We start from the raw sequence: 26,840 nt of genomic DNA, 5'->3' as shown, positions 1-26,840 counted from the left end.
CAGGTATCGTTTCACATTATTTTTATTATTTTTTCACCCGGTGAACTTGACAGGAAACTGCCAGATTATAACGGAACGTTTTTGAGGACATATTTCCACGTAAATTACAAAGTCTCTTTTTCCTACTTTAAGGTTTTGTACTTCTAGAAACATCACCTCTAATAGACTTTCTCTTCTTTTTATGAAACAAATGCATGCTTATACTGCCCGACTCATTGGCCTTCGGTTCACAGGGTCCCGGTCAGGTCGGTGATTTTAACTTTAATTGGTTAATTCCAATGGCTCGGGGGCTGGGTGTCTTCCGCATTAGAAATCATCCTAGGTAGGGTCCTAATTTTCACAGACATGCAGGTCACCTAATAGGCCATCTACGAGAAAAAGACCCGCACCAGGCCTCTCCGGATGTCATACGCCATTATTATGTTTATACTAAGCATTATTGCCAATTAGCCCAGCGGTAGAAATATAAGAACATTGAAATTTAAGTCAACTTTATTTTTTCAGATCAAATGTGTAAAGATAACCATGTAAATCAACATAGAAGTACTGCGATGCATTTGACACGAGTACAGAAAGCGTTGTCATCACAGCTTTTCTACCCACCAGTCGACTGTGAACAGCGACCACCAACAATTTTCTATAGACATGTGCACTTCAATGGTGGGAGCTAATATTCCCCTGCATAAGCTGGAGCATCTTCAAACTTCAACAAGCTGCCGAGAGCAATCACCGAGTTGGAGATGAGTGGTTTTCACCTGGTGGAGTCATTTAGGGTTGTGGAATAAGTTAGGAGAAGTTATGACCGAACCTCGGGGAAGGTAGCCGCTGTCAGCAAAAAGATCCATAAGGGTCCTGCAGCAGCATCCATGATGGAAAGGGACAGTAAAAGTAGCCAGGGTGCTACGAGGTGAGGTAGATGAAGCGGTTGAACTAACACCAGATGAAGTGGCTTCATTGAAGTTTTGTCCAATCACTTCTTGTGATGTTGAGAGATTCCTGTCACTACAAAACATTCTGCCCGACAGGAGAAGAAGACTGTTACCGGAAAACATTGTTTTAAATTCCTTTTATAGTAATTGAGCGTGTTATTAAATTTTAAGTATTTTATTTTTCATGCCTATTTTGAATGTTAGTGCCTATTTACAATCCTATTTTGGCTAAGAGCCTATATGTGCTGCATATTTTAACTGTTTTTAGTGCCTATAATTCTCGTCTCTAGTCATCATTCATGATTTGATCTATCTATCTCACCTTCAGCATTCTTCTGTAACACCATATTTCAAAAGCCTCTATTCTTTCTCTTTCTGTGCTAGTTATTGTTCAATGATTCACATCCATACAATACCACACTCCAGAAGAAAGTCTTCAGAAACATCTAATTCCTACATTAATATTTACTGAGAGAGTTGGCCACGCACTGTTAGCAGCCCTGAAGATGGTTTACCATGGTTTCCCATTTTCACTACAGGCAAATGCTGGGGCTGTACCTTGATTAAGGCCATGGCCGCTTCTTTCCTACTCCTAGACCTTTCCTATCCAGTCGTTGCCATAAGACCTACCTGTATCGGTGCGATGTAAAGCCAATTGCAAAAACAAATCAATATTCGAAGTGAGCACATTTTCTTTTTAAAAAGGCCCGCCTTGCTCATGGTAGTCTGCATTTTATGTCCACCTTGTTTCTGCCTTTGTCAGTTATTCTACTACAAAAACTATCGAAGAAACAATATTAATTTCCATCCTATAGGACATCATTTCCTAATCTAATATTTTCTGCATCACCTGACTTTGTTTGACTGCACTCCATTACCTTTGATTTGTATTTATTTATTTTTCATCTTGTACTTCTTCTCCAAGACTGTGTCCATACCAATCAGCAATTTCTCCCATCTTCTGCAGACTCAGATAACAATATCATTGGCAAATCTCAGTTTTTGATTTCCTCTCCTTGGATTGTGATTCCCTTTCCGAATTCTTTAATTTCCTTTATGATGTGTTCTATATAAACACTGTACAGGAGAGGAAAATTAACTGCAGCTTTGCCTCACTCCTTTCTGTATTGCTGCTTCTTTTTCATAGCACTTCATTATCACTGCAGAAAGATTTTTTTTTTTTTTTTACAAGTTGCTTTACCAATTGGTGGGTGTGCTATTTGCCAACTGATGAGCCCAACTTAGCACAATGGGGTGAAACGCTGGCAACCAGGAATGAGTTAGCTGGAAAATTTATAATGTCCAATAACGGACCATTTATATTGGTATATTTACTCATTCTGGACAAATATTTCAGGTTTCCTATAGGAATCAACATCTATATCAAGTTACTTTACGGCACACCAATACAGATAGGTCTTATGGCGATGATGGGACAGGAAAGGGCTAAGAGTGGGAAGGAAGCAGGTGTGACCTTAATTAAGGTACAGCCTGAGCATTTGCCTGGTGTGAAAATGGGAAACCACGAGGCTTGGACATCGTGGTCATGAAGCCCCATGTGCTTGGGTGTGTGTGTGTACTGTGTGTATGTCTGTTAGAATGTGTTTGATAACCTGTGTTATTGTGGTGTCTGTAGTAGTGTGCTGTATTTGTAATTCAAGTGGGGAATTGGGACGCAAGCAGCCATTGTCGTAAGTTAGAAACCATCCCGACATTTGCCTGGAGTAGTGGACAATGACAAAGAAGGATGAGAGTCAAATACAGACAGCTGAAATGAAATTCTTGAGGAGTATGATACAGAAGAGTAGAAGAGATAAAATAAGGAATGAGGAAATCCAGGAAGAAATTGGAGTGGAAAAAATGAATGATAGAATAGAGAAGAGCCGACTAAGATGGTTTGGGCACATAAAGCAAATGAGCAGCGAAAGAATGCCAAAAAAGGTGATGGAAATGCAAATCCAAGGAAGGAGAGGCCGTGGACGACCACGATTGAGATGGAAGGATACCATCCAACGCAGCATTATAGAAAGAAACCTGGACTGGGACACAGTGTTGGAGGAGGAGTGGTGGAAAGACCGAAGAAAGTGGAGAGGAACCATATTTGCCCCTACCCGACTACAGCTGGATAAAGGGAAATGATGATGATGATGATGATGAGTGGTGGGAAACCACAGAAACACTTCCAGGATAGCTGAGATGGGTACTGAACCCATCTCTTCTCTGTTTTACCTGATGAGGCTGAGTGTGCTCTGTTCCAGCCTTCCAACCAGAATTAAATTGCTTTTCAGAGCCGAGAATTAAACCCAGACTACTGCGGTGACAGCTACGAATGCTAGCCACTACACGTGATTAAGAAACTTGGCAGACTGCAGAGAAGAGTGGCTGTTTGTTGTTATTCCATTTCCGGGGATTTGACAGCGTGGTTATGTAGCCCCGTTTGCTTGGGTATGTGTGTAGTACAAAGCGCACCTCGTTTTGTGCTGGGTTATTTCAGGCAAAGGAGCAGTGTTTCCAATGCTGGATTATTTGGGTTGGGATAGGTTAGATATTAGGAGATAAACAGCTCGACTTATATGGGATTACATTACAAATTCTCCGCAATGGCCAACCACATGAGGGATACAGGGCATAAATTCACCACAATAGAACAAGACCTCCATATCCTAAAAAGAGTCGATAAAAGCAAACTCATGACAGAATATGAAAACTTATTTATTTTCTTGACCAACATTTTAATAAAGATAAGAACCTAAATTACACTATTGATAAAAAAAATCCCCTTGTATGAACAGATTCTTATTTTATTACGAGAATCAACTTCCCTCACCAACATATTCTTAAAAATCTTCAACCTCACGTCAATTAGCGTTCCCACCTCCCCTACAGCTAATATACCCCCCTCCCTTCCCCCCGCCGCTAGTACCTCTAATTCAAATACAACCAATAAACCCATAGCCACACCCACCGTAACATCGCTCCCTCCAATAGCCTTACACCGTTACAACACGCGCAGTAATACACTCTCTTCCTTCCCTCCCACCAATAGCAGCCCCCCTCCAATAGTTACGTCAACGCAAACAGATTCCCCCTCCAGCACAAACCTTCAGTTACAACACACGTAGCAAGAAGTCTACTGTTGCAAATACTTCTAACTCATAACGTTACAAGCTATCTTTGTGACCGTCAAATGGTAAGGGCACACAATTCTACTTCAATATTTTCAAATATCTTTTCACACAATTAACTCTACGTTTCTTGCTTCCTTTTACAGATTACACTTTTATATGCTTTTTCAACTAGAATATCTACAAACTCACAATTTACAACATTTGAACATCACTTCAAATTTTGAGATGGTCCATAGTGATCCTATTTGAAACTGTTCAACTTCTATTCACCAACTTCATATCCTCAACGTGTTCTACAACTTCACCATATGCATCTGACTTTCGTCTTTTATCTTCAAGATCATGAATAACTTCGGATCTCTCGACTAACTTTGACTTTTATTCTCTCTTCTTTACTTTGATTATATACGATTTTTCGCCATCGTCTAATTATAACCGCCAGACTATCAACTTTACTTTTATGCAATCTTACTACTTGTTGTATAACAATCTGTTGTTTTATCCATTGCACTTATTTTAGCAGCCTTCTAATGTTAATTTTGTTAATACTTCCACTATTATATCTCATCACATTGTATTTTCAAACCATCATTGTTATTTTTAATGTTATTTTACTTCAAATCTCTTCAAGATTTTAAAATTCATTTCATTACTACATGTTATTTAGACGCTTATTTTTAATTTAAGGTTAAGACTATGGCTGATGATGTCTTCAGGGAAGGCGAAACATGTACCACCATTAGTTAACAAATTTATGTAAATCATCCAAGACGATTTTGTATTGATTAGGTGGTCTAATAAATAACTTAATGTTATTATTTCAATCAATTATATGGGATGTTCAGAGGTGATCGTGGTGAGATGGCAGCAACACTATCATTTATTTATTTTACACGCATTAATCTCAGCGGAGCTCAAGCACGACTGTAGTAGCGTGCATTTGGGAGAGCGCAGGTTCGAGTCCTGCCTCACCCAACCTGAAAGTGATTTTCATAGTGTTCCATGTTCAACACTAGGCAAATGCCAGATAGGTACCTTTGGGATAGGCCACGGCTGACGTCCTTTCCAAATCCTCCCCATTTTCATCCGTTGGAAAAGACGCTAAAGTGAGCGCAACATATTACACATGGATGTCAAAATAAAACAAAACAAAACAAAACAAAACATCTTTAATCTCCTATCCCCGTTGTGTGTTTGCCACTTGCACACCAAGGGTATGTTGCGGTACATCACATTATGTTTACAGTACATGCCTGGTATCCGTTCTGTGGCTGGAATCAATGCCAGGAAGCAGCTTGCGTGCCAATACGTCCTTGGCCGACTGCACGCCGTCTGATGCGGCACGCAAAAGCCCAAATGCGGTTTTTATTGATATCTCAAAAAGTAACTGTCCGATTTTGAAGATACATATTTGAACTAGTACGCAGTTGAACTTTTAGGCCAGCTGTATGAATTTGTGCCATTCCATTTAAAAATATGGAGTTAGTGTCAATATCTCTGTTGCTAATCATCCTATGAAACTAAGTAGCACGTTATTTTACACGACTCTGGGTACCATTTCTGAATATGAAAACAGAATGGTTTAGAAGTTATTTCCGTGTAACATGTTAGGCGAATAACCCTGTATAACAGCGTGCACCAACAACACAATACATTACATTAAATATTAAATGCCTGTGCCCGGGCCATTGGTTAGAGTCTCTGATACGGCATAATACATCTTACACACTAAATATAATAACCTCACCATGCCAGTTTCTCCTAAGGCCAGGTGCCTTGTTCCTATTCAGTTCACTCAAAGCTTTGTTGAATTCTGACCTCAAAATTGGGTCTCCCATTTCATCAGCATCAACAGCCTCTTCTTGTTCCAGAATCTTATCAAATTCTTTTCCTTGATACAGCTGTTGGTTATGTTCCTGCCATCTTTCTGCCTTGTCTTCTTTCCCTAGAAGTCGTCTTCCATCTCACCTATTAATATTTATACACCTAGTTCTCCTTTCTTCAAAGGTTTCCTTAATTTTTCTCTATGCACCATCTACCTTTCCTACAACCATACAACTGTCAACATCCTTGCATTTCTCTTTCAGCTGTTCTTCCTCAGCTGTCTGCATTTTTTAACTGCCTGAATTCTTTTCTTCTCTGCCTTCTGCCTTCCCCATCTTTTGCATTCTTGTACTTTTGCAGTTTGCCAATCAGGTCTTGTATTTCCTAAGTTATCTACTGATTCTTGCTTGATCTTGACTTTCTTCCTAAACTTTCTTCAGCAGTCCTATTGATCTCATTCTTCAAAACTGTCCACTCTTCATCTAAAGTTACTTACTTGTGCCAGGCTCCTCACTTTCATCTATCCTGTCCGACCTCCCTTGGTCAACTCTTGTTCTTTTCCGACCCCGATGCTATTAGGTTTGCGAGGGCTAGGGAGTCTTTCATTTTCACGCCCTTCGTGGCCCTTGTCTTCCTTTAACCAATATCTTCATTTTTCGAAGTGTCGGTTCTCTTCCTCTTTTTTCCTCGAATTAGTGTTATATAAAGGATTGTTGCCCAATTGTATTTCCTCTAATAACAATAATCACCATCACCACCCTCTAATAAACGTTCCCCACCCCCTTTCTCTATTTATCATTTCTTTATCAATTACTACGGCAAGTTGTTTCGAGTTGAACCTCGTATTTCTTTCATTATTTCTTCCCATTTTTTAATATATTTTTATTTGGCTTTATTCTTTTTTAACGTTTTAAATTATTTTAAAACCTATATATCCACTTTGATTTTGACGAAATTAAATCCTACACTGTTTTCCTAAGACTTCATTCACGTCACCTTTTACTCTTCGGCCGGAGAAACAAATGCCTACAAGACCTGCCTAGCAACGACTTTACATAAGTGCATACTTGATCTGCTTATGAACTTCAAATATATTTGTTTTCGGCGCAAGATAGTGATGTTCTGTTTACTCTCTTGACTGTGATTATTGTGTTTTGAACATTAACTGAATTGCTACGATATGATACAATGTTAATATTTTGCCTGTGTTCAATATATTAGTTGTTTTAAGATCTTCGCTAATTGGCTGATGATGACACTTGAAATGTGTTGAAACCGGTCCCAATAAACAGGTTGTAACTACTTTTTACTACGGAGTATTGAAAGGTGGATCCTTCCCTATAATATTGTACATCTTCTTATCACTCTTCATCTATTGTGTTTCCTTACTCTTTCCATTTCGTCCTTGTGCAATGTGTTCCTTGAAAAAATCCTCTCTCTCTTTTCCTTCAACTTGTCTAGATCCCATCTCCCTGCATTCCTTTCTTCAACTTCACATGATATTTCATGACCACTAAGCAGTGGTAAAAGTCCAAATCTGCTCCTGGAAAAGTCTTGCAATCCAGCACCTGGGTTCTGATTTGCCTAATTATAATGAAATCTACTTGATACCTTCCAGAGTCTCCACGTCTTGCCCACATATACAGCTATTGTTTGTGATGTATGAACCAAGTATTAACATGGACTATATTATGATCAGTGTACAATTCTACCACCTGACTTTTTCTTTGATCCAAATGTCCGTCTGAATTCTCCTACTACATTATCTTCTCATCCTTGGCCTACCACTGCATTCCAGTCTCCCATTACAATTACCGAATTTCCTCATGTATTTGAACATTAACTGAATTGCTACGATATGATACAATGTTAATCACCTCCACCTGACTCTTCCAGACAAAGAAATTCAAGAAAAAAAAGAAGATAAAGCTTGCATATAAGATCCGTCCAACGTCATTTGTCAGAGAACAACAATTCCGCTTTGAAGTGGATACAGGCCGTACTGCAGCTCCAATGACATCACATAAATTAGTTTTGTCCATCCGACCTGCGCAATGAAAACACGCATCAAAGTCATGAGGTACGTACATGTTTTGTAGTTAAGTAATATCCACTTCAGCAGCGTGCTGCAGCTCCAATGACATCACACAAATAGGTGAACTGTTTCATATGGCCAATGTGCGCATTGAAAGCACGCATCAATCATGCGATATGTCTGTATTTTGTAATTAAGTACATCCGCCTCCACAGCGTGGCGGTTAGCACAATTAGCTGTCATTCTTGGGGATGCAAGTTCGATTCCCAGTACTACCAGAAATATTTAAGAATGGCAGGAAGGTTAGTATGTGGTAAAATCGTACATGCAGCTCCCCTCCAATGGAGGCATGCGTAAAAAAGAACTACACCTCCTCGAGTTTACTTTAGTTAAGAAATATATTTATGGTTGTTGCTATTAATATAGCAGGCAAGATCATTACCCAAGTGATAGGGTAACATCTCATAACACAGGCCAATATGGATATATGTTTTGGAGACGCAGGTTTAAAACGCGATAAAAATAATCCAAATATAATGAATGTTTTACTTGTCAATGTATCTAACAAATCATAACCATAATAATAATAATAATAATAATAATAATAATAATAATAATAATAATAGTTTTATGCCTCACTAGCTACTTTTAAGTTTTCGGAGATACGAATCAAATCATACCATGCGTTAATAAAAACACTGAGACAATGAACATACAAAATTAAACATCACGATAATGAAACGCATTACTTCCACACCTTTAGTATCCATAAATATGATAAGCTTTCCTGTTATATATTAACTTTTACCGGGCGAGTTCGCCCCGCAGTAAGGGGTGCGTGGCTGTGAGCTTGCATCCGGGAGATAGTGGGTTCGAATCCCACTGTTGGCAGCCCTGAAGATGGTTTTCCGTGGTTTACAATTTTCACACCAGGCAAATGCTGGGGCTGTACCTTAATTAAAGCCACAGCCTCTTCCATTCAACTCCTAGGCCTTTCCTATCCCATTGTGTCGCCATAAGACCTATCAGTATCGGTGCGACGTAAAGCCACTAGCAAGAAAACATAAAATTTAATAGTGGAACTTCTGACACTATCCGGGCACTTAGAGATAGCAAACCTAACCTAAACAATGGGGTCTCTCTATCTATCTCAATTACTGTCCGGCTCCATGGCTAAATGGTTAGCATGCTGGCCTTTGGAACAGGGGTCCTGGGTTCGATTCCTGGCAGGGTCAGGAATTTTAACCACCATTGGTCAATTCCTCTGGCACGGGGGCTAGGTGTATGTGACGTCTTCATCATCATTTCATCTTCATTGTGACGCGCAGGTCGCCTACGGGCTTCAAATCGAAAGACCTGCACCTGGCGAGCCGAACATGTCCTCTGACACTCCCGGCACTAAAAGCCATACGCCATTTCATCTCAATTATAGCTGTTTAGGTAATTCTGGATGTGATAATTGTAGCAAACAAGCATGAAATACACTTAAAATTGGTCTGGCTTTTGTTCTTTTGTAGTGAATGAAGTACACCATCACTGACAACCAAAGGGCAGCCAGGTCCAACAGAATGAAGTTTTGGAAGCAGAAGAAGAATACTATTAGACTTTAATATAGGCTATATGACTGATTAAAGTGCTCCAATTGGGGCGTAAGCAATGTAGAAAAAGTTGCATAATGTAATAAATAAAACTATGTCCAAACCTTGTCCCTTTACTCAATGGGATCAAGTATGAAGAGAGAGAAATCTTTGTAGCAAGTTTTTACGACTGGATACCCTTCCTAATGTCAACCTTCATCAGAGGAGTTAATGAGATGAAATGAATGATGTGATACAAAAGTAAATAAAACTGATTATATTTACAGTGTATGCAGGCCTAAAAGTCATGTGCTCACCATTTATAGTTTTCTTTATTTTTAAAAATTTAGAAATACTACATTCCAACTAAGGTAGCCAGTAAACTCAAAATGTTGTTTGAGTCATCAGGCCATAGACTGGTTTGATATAGCTCTCCATGCCACCCTATCCCGTGCTAACCATTTCATTTCTACACAACTACTACATCCTATATCTGCTCTAATCTGCTTGTCATATTTGTACCTTGGCCTATCCCTACCCCTAATGTTCTTACCACCCACATTTCCCTCAAAAACCAATTGTACAGGACCTGTGTGACTTAAGATGTGTGGTACCATTCTATCTCTTCTTCTGGTCAAATTTAGCCAATCGATCTCCTTCACCAATTCGATTCAGTATCTCTTCATTCGTGATTCTATCTACCCATCTCACCTTCAGCATTCATCTCTAACACCACATTTCAAAAGCTTCTATTCTCTTTCTTTCTGAGCTAGTTATCATCCATGTTTCACTTCCATACACTGCCACGGTCCAGACAAATATCTTCAAAAACATCTTTCTAATTCTTATATCAATGTTCGAGGTGAACAAATTTCTTTTCTTAAGAAAGGCCTTCCTTGCTTGCATTAGTCTGCATTTGATGTCCTCCTTACTTCTGCCATCATTAGTTGTATTTCTACCCAAGTAACAATAGTCATCTACTTCCTTTAAGACTTTGTTTCCTAATTTAATATTTCCTTCATCAACTTTGTTCGACTGCAGTCTATTACCTTTGTTTTGGACTTATTTTCATCTTGTATTCCTTTCCCAAGACTCTGTCCATATCATTCAGCAATTTCTCCAGATCTTTTGCAGAGTCAGATAAAATAACAATATCATCGGCAAACCTCAAGGTTTTGATTTCCTCTCCTTGAACTTTGATACCCTCTCCATATTCTTCTTTGATTTCCTTTATTGCCTGTTCTATGTAAACACTGAAAAGGAGAGGGGACAAACTGCAGCCTTGCCTCACTCCTTTCTGGATTCCCTCTTTTCCAAATCCCTCCATTCTTATCACTGCAGACTGATTTTTGTATAGATTGTAGATAATTCTCCTTTCTCGGTATATGATCCCGATCACCTTCAGAATCTCAAACAACTGGGTCCTTTGAACATTAGCGAATGCCCTTTCTAGATCTATGAGCGCCATGTACATGGGCTGTCTTCCTTAATTCGGTCTTCTAAGTTCAGACGTAAAGTCAGGATTGCTTCACGTGTTCCCACATTTCTTCTGAAGCCAAAATGATCTTCTCCCAACTCAGTTTCAACTTGTCTTTCCATTCTTCTGTAAATATTACGTGTTAAAATTTTGCAGGCGTGAGATACTAAACTAATGGTGCGGTAGTTTTCACACTTGTCAGCACCGCCCTTCTTGGGAACAGGTATAACAACATTCTGCCGAAAATCAGATGGGACTTCTCCTGTATCATAGACCTTTCACACTAAACGGAATAACCTCACCATGCTGGTTTCTCCTAAGGCAGTCAGTAAATCTGAGGGTATGTTATCAATTTTCGGTGCCTTGTTCCTACTTAAGTCTCTTAAAGCTCTGTCGAATTCTGACCTCATAATTGGGTCTCCTATGTCAAAAGCACCAACAGCCTCTTTTTGTTCCAGAACATTATCATCTACTTCTTTACCTTGCTACAACTGTTGGATATGTTCCTGCCATATTTCAGCCTTGTCTTCTTTCCCTAGAAGTGGTTTCCCATCTGAGCTCTTAATATTCTCCAAAGGTTTCCTTGATTTTCCTATATGCAGCATCTACCTTTCCTAGGGCCATACAACCTTCAACATCCTTGCACTTCTCTTTCAGCCATCGTTTCTTTGCTGTCCTACAGTTTCTATCTACTTCATTCTTTATTTGCCTGTATTCATTTCTGCCCTCCTCATTTTTGCATTCTTGTGCTTTCGTCATTTGTCAATCAGGTCTAGTATCTCTTGAGTTATCCATTGTTTCATAAGTGATCTTTCCTTTCTTCCTAACTTTTCTTCAGCAGCCTTACTGATCTCATTCTTTATGACTGTCCGTTCTTCCTCTCCTGTGTTTTCTTCAGCCTTTTCATTTAGTCCCAGTGTCACATGTTCCTTGAAACAATCCCTCACACCATTTTCTTTCAACTTGTCTAGATCCTATTCCCTTGCATTCCTTCCTTCCTTCAATTTCTTCAACTTCAGATGGCAGTTGTGGTCAAAGTCCATGTCTGTTCCTAGAAAGTCTTGCAATCCAACACCTGGTTTCTGAATCTCTGCCTAATCATAATGAAGGCTATTTGATACCTTCCAGTGTCTCCAGGTCTCCTCCATGTATACAGCTGTCGTTTGTCGTGTTTGAACCAAGTGTTAGCCAGGACTAAATTGCGATTGGTGCAGAATTCAACCAGCCAGCTTCCTCTTTCATTCCTTTGTCCCAATCCGAATTCTCCTACTGTATTACCTTCTCTTCCTTGGTCTAACACTGCATTCCAGTCTTCCATCACAATTAGATTCTCATCACCTTTTACATACTGTATTAAATCTTCTGAGCCTCCGTAGCTCAGGCGGCAGCGTGCCGGCCTCTCACTGCTGGGTTCTGTGGTTCAAATCCTGGTCACTCCATGCGAAATTTGTGCTGGGCAAAGCGGAGGCGGGACAGGTTTTTCTCTGGGTGCTCCGGCTTTCCCTGTCATGTTTAATTCCAGCAACACTCTTGAATATCATTTAATTTCATCTGTCATTCATTAATCATTGCGCACGAGGAGTGTGACAGGCTTTGGCAACCGGCACAGTTCCTATCCTCGCTGCTAGATGGGGGCTTCATTCATTCCGTTCCTGACCCGGTCGAATGACTGGAAACAGGCTGTGGATTTTCATTTTCATTAAATCTTCTATCTCTTCATATATTCTTTCAAGTTCTTCATCATCCACTGAACTAGTAGGCATATAGACCTGCACTATTGTGGTGGGCATTGCCTAAGTGTTTATCTTGACAACAATAATCCTTTCACTATGCTGGTCATAGTAGCTTACCCACTGCCCTATTTTCTTATTCATTATTAAACCTACTCCTGCATTTCCCCAGTTTGATTTTTTGTTGATAATTCTGTAGTCACATGACCAGAAATCCTGCTCTTCCTGCCAATGTACTTCACTTATACCAGCTACCTCCAACTTTAGCCCATCCATTTCCCTCTTCAGGTTCTCTAACCTACCACAATGATTCAAACTTCTAACATTCCCCACTACAACTGTCAGAATACCTGTATTCATCTTCCTGATGATTGCCCCTCTCATGCAGTCCCCATCTAGAGATCTGACTGGGAGACTACTTTATTCCTAGAACATTTTACCTGGGAGGAAACTATCACGAGTACATCATTCATACAGAGAGAGCTACATATCCTTGAGAGTTAGTTACGGCTGTAATTTCCCGTTGCTTTCAGTCGTGTAACAGTATCAACATAGCTAAGTCATGTTATACATTATTACAAGGCCACATCAGTCAATCATCCAGACTGCCACCCTCGTAAATTACTGAAAGGCTGCTCCTCCTCCTACTAAATTTTCTTTTCTACAATCTGCTTTACAACACCAACACGGATAGGCCTTATGCCAATAATGGGAGAGGAAAGGGCTAGCTAGGAGTGGGAAGGAAGTGACCAAAGCCTTAAGGCACAACCCCAGCATTTGCCTAGTGTCAGGGCTGTCAACAGTGGGGTTCGAACTATCCCCGTTTTGATGAACCGTTCATTAGTCTGGTCTCACAACAGATACCCCTCCAATATGGTTGCACCTATGGCTCCGCTACATGTTTCATTGGGACGCATAAGCCTTTCCACCTCAGCAAGGACACATGGTTCACAGAGGAAGTAATTTCAGCAAAGTGTACAGGCATAGAGCAACTAGTTGATGTGTTCTTCTTTAGAATGTACAAAACTGATGTTAAATTTATCACTGACATCTTCTGATATCATTAGGCAAAGAGATCATGAGTTTCTTATCTTCAACCTTTTGGTGTTTTCAGTTCAACATAGCAAGATTTGCAAACTTGTTCCAATTTGGTTCTTTTCAATCTTGTTACACCAAAGACTATCCTTGTTCATTTCAAACCCCGTTGGAGTACTGTTTTAAAAGTGAATTTACCAAAGTGTGTTTCTGAGAACATTGTGACCAACCTACTTTCGTCAAATGTGCTCTTGCAAGAAATGTATATGCATATGCCATGCTTTGATAACATCACTTGCATATTTTCAGCCAGTAATTCTCAAATCAGAAAAGCAAACTCTAACAGTTGCCTAACTTACAGAATGTAATATATGCCATATTATTGACCATCCTACTCAAAATAATCCATTAGTTTCTCAAAAATCCATGTTTTGTTGATACTGATTATATTTCCATTGTATGTTTGTTAACTTTATCTAGTAATTATTTGGAAAATATTTACTCACAGCCTCTGGAATGTCACAGCGGAAGACATGACACTGGAAGATAGCAGACTCCTGAGTGTCTCCATGCGACCAAGTAAATGCAAAACAGGAAGCTTCAGGTGAATTTGCTGTGCCTCGTGCATAGAAGAGAATACGATGGATCTCATATCGAGCCATCACTGCATTCGAACCGGCATCGTACAAACTGCAGTATGAAATGTAACAAATTATAACAAGGAATCATTGGGAAGCAAATTTTTATAATTAAAATGATAGCAAACTTACACAACAGTGCCATCTGAAGAGCTTGGTACTGATACAGAAACTTTGATACCCTGGTCAGAGGACTGTTCATTAAGAATGCCCATGTTGCGCTGAATCTCTGCCTCACTCTTTGGAGCATTGATGGCAGCAGCACCCAAGTAGGAGACTCCACTAAATATGGTGCACTCCTGCTGTATATCTTGTACTAGAAATTAAAATATTGATTCAATTTAGTATATAATACAGTATACTGATTAGGTGCACAAACTTACTAATACATTAGAAACGTCAATAGTAGGCAACAAGTACATGATACCATACAGCCCATGTAAATGATCTCTTGGCTTAGTTTATCATAATGATAAAAATTCTGTTACAAGTGAACTATGTAGCATGAGTGGAATGTAAATTTTTTAAGACTTTATTGGCGAAGTACTATATAATGTTTTATTTATCATGACCTAACCTGTACTGTTATTTGTAGAGCATAAGATAATTTAATGACCTAACCTGTACTGTATAATGTTGTAACATAGGCATTTGTAAATAGTAGAATTCTGTCTATAGTTCCTGGAAAGATCTAGAAAGTTACATAACTTTTGTACAGGGTGTGTTACTTTGTTGGTATGTGTTCTAGAAAGTGTGTTCTGTCTATTCTGGAAAAATACGACTTTCGCGATCATGCGTATTCTAGAATGTTAGTCAAAGTTCTTGATCGAAAGTAAGGTTGTGATTGGTGAGTCTAGGTGGCGATAGGGAACACATGCACGCTGATTGGTTGCCTCCAAGGCCAGTAATTCCTATATATAGTGAGCGAGGCAGTGTTCGAATTAATTCCGTATCCTGAATTCTCTCGGTCTCGGTTTATCTGTCTGCGAGCAGCCTATCTGGTTGACGTCCCCCGGCTTCGGGGATGGCACTCTGCTCGGGTAAGCACTCTTGAATTCCGTTCCTGCTAAAATTTCCGTAATGTTCCGATTTGCTTTTCATACAGGAGTCTGCCCTAACCTCTCCTAGATTCACCAGTTACTTATGACGCCTTAGTTTTTCAGCTGGACTTACCTGTTTGTTTCCGAGGCATTCCCGTTTTGTTTCACTAAAATATGTATATTGTAGTTTAATAGTATTTCCCTTGGGGTTTGCCTCTGATAGTTCTGTATCACTTTAGGTACGCTAGATTTTGGATAACCTGTAAATTGCATTGTACTACTGCATTGGTAACTAGATGTACAGTTGATTTGTAATTTGAATTTACACTACTACGAATAACCTATGTATATCACTGAACTTATAGCTCATAACTTGGAATGTATTTGTAGAATTATCTTGTAAATAATATTTTTAAAACTAAGGATCACGGTGATTCATTTCGGAATCCGCTATCTAAGCCAAGTCCATGCCTTTGGTAGGTTCCCAGCCCTTCCATCTTCCCGTTTTGTCGTTCACTAGTTGGCCCTACTGATAGTTACGTGCTTGTTTTGTTGGAGATCCGCGTATGCTAGCTACTGTTTTTCCGAGTGTGTAGTGTTTTCTTATATTGTGTATTGTACTCTTACCTTCCCCTTTTAACTGTGTTTGTGCCTTGTTTGGTGTTACCACTGTAGTAGAGGTAACATTTGTGAAAAAAAAAGAAAGTGTCGAAGTCGCCTTTGGGGTGGGTTCAATTTTTCCTCCTAATGAGACCGCATTGATGCACTGCATTTGCCACTTAAGTGGGTTTCTTCTTGTGCTTTCGCAATCCATCGTAATGATTGCTGTCACTGAAGCGACAGTTTTGTGTGAGAACAAGTCTCAGGTAGACCCCCAGGCACCGGACTCCCCTGGTTAGCGTGCTGGGCCCATAACCCAGAGGTCCGTGGATCGGAACCACGCTCTGCTACCAAATGTTACCTCTACTACAGTGGTAACACCAAACAAGGCACAAACACAGTTAAAAGGGGAAGGTAAGAGTACAATACACAATATAAGAAAACACTACACACTCGGAAAAACAGTAGCTAGCATACGCGGATCTCCAACAAAACAAGTACGTAACTATCAGTAGGGCCAACTAGTGAACGACAAAACGGGAAGATGGAAGGGCTGGGAACCTACCAAAGGCATGGACATGGCTTAGATAGCGGATTCCAAAATGAATCACCGTGATCCTTAGTTTTAAAAATATTATTTACAAGATAATTCTACAAATATATTCCAAGTTATGAGCTATAAGTTCAGTGATATACATAGGTTATTCGTAGTAGTGTAAATTCAAATTACAAATCAACTGTACATCTAGTTACCAATGCAGTAGTACAATGCAATTTACAGGTTATCCAAAATCTAGCGTACCTAAAGTGATACAGAACTATCTGAGGCAAACCCCAAGGGAAATACTATTAAACTACAATATACATATTTTAGTGAAACAAAATGGGAATGCCTTGGAAACGAACAGGTAAGTCCAGCTGAAAAACTAAGGCGTCATAAGTATCTAATTTGGTGAATCTAGGAGAGGTTAGGGCAGACTCCTGTATGAAAAGCAAATCGGAACATTACGGAAATTTTAGCAGGAACGGAATTCAAGAGTGCTTACCCGAGCAGAGTGCCATCCCCGAAGCTGGGGGACGTCAACCAGATAGGCTGCTCGCAGACAGATAAACCGAGACCGACAGAATTCAGGATACCGAATTAATTCGAACACTGCCTCGCTCACTATATATAGGAATTACTGGCCTTGGAGGCAACCAATCAGCGTGCATGTGTTCCCTATCGCCACCTAGACTCACCAATCACAACCTTACTTTCGATTGAGAACTTCGACTAACATTCTAGAATACGCATGATCGCGAAAGTCGTATTTTTCCAGAATAGACAGAACACACTTTCTAGAACACATACCAACAAAGTAACACACCCTGTACAAAAGTTATGTAACTTTCTAGATCTTTCCAGGAACTATAGACAGAATTCTACTATTTACAAATGCCTATGTTACAACATTATACAGTACAGGTTAGGTCATTAAATTATCTTATGCTCTACAAATAACAGTACAGGTTAGGTCATGATAAATAAAACATTATATAGTACTTCGCCAATAAAGTCTTAAAAAATTTACATTCCACTCATGCTACATAGTTCACTTGTAACAAATTCAAATAAGAATGAACACACACACACGTCCCTGGAGTGGGTCTAATTTGTTGACATCTATTAACTTATAAAATACATACTGAAGAAATGGAGGGGAACAAGTCCATACTACAAAGATTAAATTGTTTGGAATGTCTGGTTAGCAATGATCTCTTGGCTTAGTTTATCATTGCAATAAAAGTTCAAATAACAATTTTCATATGTTCTTTGCTATCTGTTTTATCTCGCACTGATGCAGGCAGGTCTTAAACGAAAATGGGAGAAGGAAATAGCTAGGACTGACCCTCATATCTACCTCACTTTGTTTACACTCTTAATGGAAAATTTAAAGCATGAAAACTTTTACAATAAGCAATACCAAAGACTAGCATTTTTGTAAAAGAGAGTTAATATATTTGAGACAAATGTAACAAAGGAACTGGAAGAAAGTCATTCTCTATGATTTACTCTATGATTTACACTTACTCAAATCTCTCCCTATACATTGCTGACCAGCTATTTGTTGCGTTAATAAAAATCTTCATTCAGGTTCTTCTTTCAAAGTAGAGATTCCATATTAAAAGATTTGCTTATACAGTGAATTTCTCTCATCGGTTGACGGCAGACGTGCCCAGCTTATCTGTCTACTGTTAACTCATCACTCTCCGCTCTGTGGCATAGCAACAAGGGCAGCACTTCACTCACTTTATCCACGTATGACATAACAATTAAAAGTAAGAAAATTAGTAATTAAGAATTAAAAATATAAGCTTGTACCTTATGACAGGAGATGCTGCAGATGTTTTCCTCCTGCATCCACACCCTTCTGGAAACTCCAATTCACACGCGTAAGTTCGTCTTCCATAATTGAGGCTATTTCTCTGGATATGTTCTTTCAGTTCATCCAATGTGTGAGGGTATCTTGCATGCACTATTTTTTAAGCACCCCCATACATAAAAGTTACAAACAGTTAAACCTGGGGGTGTGACACTGTAAGTCCGTACTAATAACACGGTCTTCAAAAATTTCCTCAATTAAGTTATGTGTGTCATTAGCTGTACACGCGGTGGCAGAGTACTGTCGAAATAAGTTATATGTGTCATTAGCTGTACGCGCGGTAGCAGAGTACTGTCAAAATGGATTATCTCTGTATCTTTGTGCATTAATTGTGCCCTGAAAAAGATAGGTCATATAATTCTGTATCCATTCACTGTGCACCATACTATGACCTGTTCGTCATGTAGAGGAATTTTGTATATGTGATGGTTTTTTTTCTGTACTCCAATATCTGTTATTCTGCGTTGAAACATACCAGTGTAAATGGAACCATGCTTCATCAGGAAACTCCAATTCACACACGTAAGTTTGTATTCCATAACTGAGGCTATTTCTCTCTGGATATGTTTTTTCAGTTTGCCCAATGTGTGAGGGTATCATGCATACACTATCATGAACGTTTCGCAACATACAAAAACGTACCCACCTACCATGATCACATGGATGCAGTTCATGTACTACAGTTACCTTGTATGGTTTCGATTTTAAGATTTTCCTAGCCCGCCACTACTTGAACTCTCTGAAACCCCGGCTTCTTGTCCGAGTCATTTTAGGGATTTTGTAGGCGTATGTTCTAATCTTTCTGCAATTTCATTTACTTTTTCCTCATTAAGTACCTTTTTTTAACATTTCGCTTCTTATCGAGTAAAGAATCAGTTCCTCTCAATTTGTTTATGAGTTTCCGCATGGTCTCTATGTGGAGGGTATACACCTGGAAATTGTGTTACAAATCATCTAACGACTTCCCTGAAAGACTCTGTTTTCACATAATTATCGCACATAACTACCCTTTCCTCTACATCGTACATTATGAGAATTATACCCCCGAAGTTACACTTCACAATTCTAGAACAGTTGGAGCGACAGATCAACACTTAATACACGTTCTAAGCACGGACCTGAACTGCAAAGTGCGGGCATTCCCATGCTGTCACTGTGCTGTGTAATGGGAAGTGATGAGTCAATGAGAAGCAGATAAGCTCAGTACGCCTGCTGGCCAATTAATGAGAGAATCTCACTGTACAAATCAATATTTTCAATTCCGAGAGCTTTACCAAGGTGCCTACAGATTTGAGTAAACCATATTTCATGACTTTTTCATGAGTTTCATGATCATTTCCTAAAATATTTCAAGACTCAATTGAAACAAGTAATAATGAATTAGAAAGAAAGAATGTCCACAACTCGACCTTTTGGCACTTTCGACAAGTGTCCTCACTCGCTTTCTTTCTTTCTAATTAGTTTTATTATGCTATCTTTATTTTGTAATACATTTAGCAGGGTAATGAGTAATGACACAAAAATATTGCACTTCCAATGATAATAAAAAATTATGTACTTATATTTATTTAGTAATTAATTTTTGAATTAGGGGCGTTACTATGTTAATTACAGTACCCAGAAGTGTTACACCCAAAAACATGTTAATTACTATTCAAAAGTCTTACACTTTCAACCATATGACAAATTATGTGGTTTAGAAAGAAGAATAGCAAATCCCGTACACAATAAAGTTGGGGTAACCGGAACGATGAAGACAGTAATTTTATTGATTACTTCAAGGTGGAAAGTGCAAGTTGCAGTTGATCAATGGCTCTACCAGGACAAATTTTTTTTTTTTTTTTTTGCTTTACTACTTTACATCGCACCCACACAGATAGGTCTTACTGCGACGATGGGACAAGAAAGGCGTAGGGATGGGAAGGAAGCGGCCGTGGCCTTAATTAAGGTACAGCCCCAGCATTTGCCTGTTGTGAAAATGGGAAACCACGGAAAACCATCTTCAGGGTTGCTGACAGTGGGGTTCGAACCCACTATCTCCCGAATGCGAGCTCACAGCTGCGCGCTCCTAACCGCATGGCCAACTCACCCAGTGGACAAACATTTGGCGGAGACCATACAGTAGTGTAGAGATAATGAGCATGAGAAAAATTGAAAGAATAAAGGAAATAAGACAGAAGAAAATAACAGTATGGAAATTAAAAATGTACAGGAGATACTGAAACAAAAAATTCCAGCATGGAAGTTGGAAGTGTGGAAGGCTCCCAAGTTTGAAGAGACTTTTGTAAGCTGTGCAGAGGACACCTGTCTTAGAACATCTGCAAGAGCAAAATAAAAGGAGACACCATGGCAGAAAGATACAGTGAGGGAATTAGTGAACGAAAAGAAGAAAACAAGGCAAGAATGGAATAGAGATATCAACAACAAGAAACCGTGTTAAAAATATACTGTCTCTAGGTTCATATTTTTTCAATAAGTCAAAGACTTGCGAGTCTTAAGCCATACACTGATAAAGACTGATAAGACTCGCAAGTCTTTGACTTGTTGAAAAAATATGAACTTAGAGACAGTATATTTTTATATTTATATTTTTAATACAGTTTTAGGTTGTTAATATGATTTTTAAATTGTGATGAATTTGGCGTTGATGAACTTATATGATTGTCAGTTTTTCTACAAACTTCTATCAGCTGATGATGGCACAGTGGGGCGTTGAAACTAGCACTGATTGAAAAATATATGTTGTAATTACATCTACGCAACAATTTTTATATACTGAATAAGGCGGACCCAAAATTATAATAAAAGTTGTAATCTTGGTTCAATACGGACAAACAATGAAGTTTATTATTTTAACTGCTTATATGTAAGCACTGTCTGGCAAAGCACCTAGAAACTGATTGAACACCCAGTTTTAAACCTGAACATTTATTTTGTGTGAATTTTGTGTGTAATGTGTACTATGTTAAGTTCACAATCAATCAACCACTGATCTGCATTTAGGGCAGTCATCCAGGTCGCAGATTCCCTATCTGTTGTTCCCTATCTACTAGAAGTAGGAACTTCAAACAGACTAACACAGCAGATCCATCAGGACATTACATCTTGAGAATGAAATGACAACATTGTTTTCTACGGACATCCATGTCTATATGAGGCATTTTATGGTTACACGAAATTGTCATTTGACCTACCTTCTTTTATATGGATAATTTTAGCAGTGTTTTCGACAAATTCTTCAATGTTTTTTTCAGCGTTTCTCGACATACGATTTTTATCCAACATTCCAAGATATCTTAATCTATACTGCCACCAATTCGACTACGTAATTTCATCCTAATTTTAAATATTAGACTTCAACCTCATCAAATACTATATATTTTAACTGTATTGTTCTTGTCCTGTGAAGCCTTGGTTTTGATAATCTGTTCTCCAGGCGTGATATACAGTATATTGTTCAAGCTTTTTATCAAAAAGATCCATTTCAGTGTCAGACATGGATTATTTTTAAAAAACAATGTGAGACAATTACTTTTAGACGAACGTTTTAATTTTTCAAAATGATTTTAGTATATGTATCTATTTTATTCAATATTTCTTGTGCTGTAATCATTATGCAACCACAGTATCAACACCTGTAAGTGTTCATCAATACGTTTTATGTAAATTGTTAAGATTCCTCAGACCAGTGTGTTTTTTTAAGATTGAACGAGGCTGATGATGCCCAATAAACAATGGGCGAAACATGTACCTTTAAAATTCTGGTAATTTCTATATTGTATTTGACCACACAATAGTGGAATAAATTGTATTGAATAGGTGGTATTAAAATGACTCCTTGCGTAAACTTTGTGATGAGCTATTTTTCAATACGGAATAATGACGAGAATAATGGTTTGTAAAATAATACTAATGTCGTTTCACGCCATCTCTCAGCTGACAGCTCAGAACATACCACTTAGTCGAGCAGCTCGACTTCTTTCTCCCAAGTCTTCCCCACCCAAACTTTGAAACATTTTTGTAACGCTACTCTTTTGTTGGAAATCACCCAGAACAAATTGAGCTGCTTTTCTTTGGATTTTTTCCAGTTCTTGAATCAGGTAATCCTGGTGAGGGTCCCATATACTCGAACCATACTCTAGTTGGGGCCTTACCAGACACTTATATGCCCTCTTCTTTACATCCTTACTACAACCCCTAAACACCCTCATAACCATGTGCAGAGATCTGTACCCTTTATTTACAATCCCATTTATATGATTACCCCAATGAAGATATTTCCTTATACTAACACCTAGATACTTACAATGATTCCCAAAAGGAACTTTCAGCCCATCAACACAGTAATTAAAACTGAGAGGACTTTTCCTATTTGTGAAACTCATAACCTGACTTTTAACCCCGTTTATCAACATACCATTGCCTGCTGTCCATCTCAACATTTTCGAGGTCACATTGCAGTTGCTCACAATCTTGTAACTTATTTATTACTCTATGCAGAATAACATCATCTGCAAAAAGCCTTACCTCTGATTCCACTTCTTTACTCATATCATTTATACATATAAGAAAACATAAAGGTCCAATAATACTGCCTTGAGGAATTCCCCTCTTAAGTATTACAGGGTCAGATAAAGCTTCGCCTACTCTAATACTCTGAGATCTATTTTCTAGAAATATAGCAACCCATTCAGTCCCGCTTTTGTCGTCAAATTGTACTCATTTTTGCCAGTAGTCTCCCATGATCCACCTTATCAAATGCTTTAGACAAGTCAATCGTGATACAGTCCATTTGACCTCCTGAATCCAAGATATCTGCTATATCTTGCTGGAATCCTACAAGTTGAGCTTCAGTGGACTAACCTTTCCTAAACCCAAACTGCCTTCTATCAAACAAGTTATCAATTTTTCAAACATGTCTGATATAATAAAAAATAATGTTTTCCCAAAACTTACATGCAACGCGTGTCGAACTTACTGGCCTGTAATTTTCAGCTTTATGTCTATCACCCTTTCCTTTATAAACAGGGACTACTATAGCAACTCTCCATTCATTTGGTATGGCTCCTTCAACCAAACAATAATCTGATAAGTATTTCAGATATGGTACTATATCCGAACCCATTGCGTTTAGTATATCCCCAAAAATCTTATCAATTCCAGCTGCTTTTCTTGTTTTCAACTTTTGTATCTGACTGTAAATGCCATTGCTATCATAGGTAAATTTTAATGGTACTTCTTTAGTATTACTCACATCCCCTAACTGGACATTATCCTTGTAACCAACAATCTTTACATAGTGCTGACTGAATACTTCTGCCTTTTGAAGATCCTCACATACACACTCCCCTTGTTCATTAATTATTCCTGGAATGTCCTTCTTGAAACCTGTTTTTGCCTTAAAATACCTGTTCATACCCTACATATACATATCCTATTCACTCATGTATATTATAACCCTTTATAAGAAGAGAAGAGAAGAGAAGAGAAGAGAAGAGAAGAGAAGAGAAGAGAAGAGAAGAGAAGAGAAGAGAAGAGAAGAGAATGAATGAATAAGGCTAAGTTCTGTCATCTTCCAGGCTTCAGAGCATGTGTGTACGGAGCTGGCCCATTTCCTGTATTCTATTGTGTTTTGACATTAAAAATAAATAACAATACTGCCACCACTACTACTAACCTATTAGGAGTATTTATATTTAAAAAAAGGTTCAACACATTAGCATCCTCAATCTCAGGAGCAATACAATACACCACAATACAAATATTCAGGGACTTACAACTTGTAAAAATGGAATAGGTCTAGTGATCATAGGATCCTAGGTAAGTCAGACAAACTTGCCCCAGACTCTTTTCCTTCATCTTTTACAGATGACACCCCTTGGTCAACTCCTTTTCACTTCTGACCCCTAATGGTTTTAGAATGCAAGACAGGTGTGTTTTTCATTTTTTTGCCTTTCATGGTCCTTCTCTCTCTTTAGCAGATGCCTTCATCTTAGAAAGGTCATATCTCTTTCCCCTTCTCCAGTTATTGGTTTTAAGGGAGCTGATATTCTTTCAGTATTGCCAGTTAAAGCAACAATTGACATTAATATCCCAATGGGATCTTTTTCAATTACACATTGAGAATAAATTGCAAACTAATCACTGTATCCCGTAAACAACAAGTTTTAGAGAAAAGTTACTTAACCTGGAAAACTCTAAACCTGCTTCTAACTCTTAACACAGCACATCCATCTACCACTAACAATCTTCCCAATTTTCGTTCTCCAATCACTAACTTATCTAATATTGTATTTGACGATACTGAAACTTCTATTTTGAGCAGAGGTCCAAAAACAGAATTAGCCTAAACCTAACATAACTGTCAACGTAATAACCACTATGGTAGAAAATTAATTAGCCATCAATAAACTACCACTCAGTATAGGAGACGAAGATATGAAGCAAAAAATGAAATTAGAAAACCTCCTCAAATCATTACATAATGATATTCCCATTAATCTTAATAATAACCACATTAATAAAGATAATAATTTCACACATAAACAAATTCACAATCTCAGAAAGAAAATTACTGATCTTAACCTCATCATAACTAAGGGTAGATAAAGGCAATTCTCCTGTTATAAACAAAGATGAATATATAAGTAAAACAGAACAAATCTTATCTAATTTTTAATTTTCCTCAATTAAGAAAGATCCCACCATCAAACTCTGTCAACTCAAACAAATACAAAAAAATTCATCTTGTATATTAATGGAACGTGAATGTAATTCTCTCATCAACATAAATCCTGGCCTATCCACGACCAGAGCACTTCCAAAAATCCATAAAGCCAGCATCCCCATTATACTGATAGTTAATTACAGACCCAGTCCTTTATATAAAACAATGCAGTTCATTCAGAGATTGTTAGAAAGAAAAATACCATTTTCCAGCCAACAAAATGTCTTAGAAACACTAAAGAACTAGTTGACAAAATCAAAGTTTATAAAATTAAAACTAACCACTCCATCCAATCATTCGATATCATTAACATGTATCCCAGCATCCCCATATCTTAAGTTTGTTCCATTATACAACAGAATCTGACAAAATACAGTAAATTAAGTAAACTTGAAATTCTTGAATTTACTTCTATTTTAAAATTTGTTTTAAATAACAATTATTTTAGTTTTAACAACAATATATACCAACAAAATGGTCTAGCGATGGGGTCACTGGCCTCAAGAATTTTAGCTATAATCTACATTAATAATTTACAACATACCAGAATTTTTAACAATAATATTTTCAACAACATTCAATTTTGGGCCAGATACGTAGATGATACTATAGTTATAATGGATGCGAACTTAGCTGACGCTACTACCACACTTTCAAACTTAAGCACATTTGATCCATACACCAAATTCACTCTAGAATCACAAACTGAACATTAAAATATTTTTTTTTAAGACTTAACAATCTCAAGACACTATAATTCCCTTAGCTACAAAATTTATAAAAATCCTACACAAACCATAAACACCACTCATCAAGACTCTTTCCATCCACAAGTCCACAAACGTACTGCATACTACAGCATGGTTCATCATTCATTCAATATCCCAATGTTAAAAAAAGATTTTATACACGATATATGATCCCACAACAATGGAACCAGTAATCGCCATAGTATGCATTACTGGAGTGTGGATAATCCCCATTGGGTGCGACAGACAGCTTTTCAGGTACAGTGGGGAGTGAATGTATGGTGTGGAATCATGAGTGATCACCTCATTGGTGTCCGGCTCTGTGGCTAAATGTTAGCGTGCTAGCCTTTGGCCACAGGGGTTCTGGGTTCGATTCCCAGCAGGGTTGGGAGTTTTAACCATAAATGGTTTTGCTGGCATGGGGGCTGGGTGTATGTGTCGTCTTCATCATCATTTCATCCTCATCACGAAGTGCAGGTCACCTACGGGCATCAAATCCAAACATCTGCATCTGGCGAGCCGAACTTGTCCTCGGACAATCCCGGTACTAAAAGCCATATGCCATTTCATTTATTTTTACCTCATCGGTCCCCATTTCTTTGAGGGCAATCTGACCAGTCAAGGCTATCTGCAGTTTCTCCAAGATGAATTACCACCGTTTTTGGAACATGTGCCACACCTTGACCGCTGCAGGATGTGATTTCAACATGACAGAACTCCACCGCATGCGGCGGTGGTGGTCGGGAACCATCTCCATGCGACGTATCCTGATAAATGGATAGGAAGGGAAGGACCTGTTCCCTGGCCCGCCAGATCACCCGATATTATGCCCCCGGATTTTTTTTCTGTGGGGCCATATAAAACAACTGGTGTATGCACAGGAGCCGGCCAGTCTGTGTCACCTTAGACAGCTCATCACCGAGGCATG

The 26,840-nt window shown here is 38.5% G+C and overlaps 1 protein-coding gene across 5 annotated transcripts in view; it reads right to left on the bottom strand.

The window, feature by feature from the left end:
* GAPcenA (GTPase activating protein and centrosome-associated) overlaps window positions 1-26,840 on the bottom strand; it is a 316,010-nt gene that overhangs the window by 271,381 nt on the left and 17,789 nt on the right. For all 5 annotated transcript variants that reach the window (XM_067138159.2, XM_067138162.2, XM_067138164.2 and 2 more), the window contains exons 3-4: window positions 14,506-14,689; window positions 14,242-14,425 (exon numbers count right to left, since the gene is read on the bottom strand). In XM_067138159.2, the coding sequence (XP_066994260.2) occupies window positions 14,242-14,425; window positions 14,506-14,689 (368 nt within the window). The remainder of the gene's footprint in view (window positions 1-14,241; window positions 14,426-14,505; window positions 14,690-26,840) is intronic.

This window comes from Anabrus simplex, chromosome 1, assembly GCF_040414725.1.
Source record: "Anabrus simplex isolate iqAnaSimp1 chromosome 1, ASM4041472v1, whole genome shotgun sequence".
Lineage (NCBI taxonomy): Eukaryota > Metazoa > Arthropoda > Insecta > Orthoptera > Tettigoniidae > Anabrus > Anabrus simplex.
Note: the sequence above shows the minus strand (reverse complement) of the source record. Positions and strands in the feature narration are given on the sequence as shown.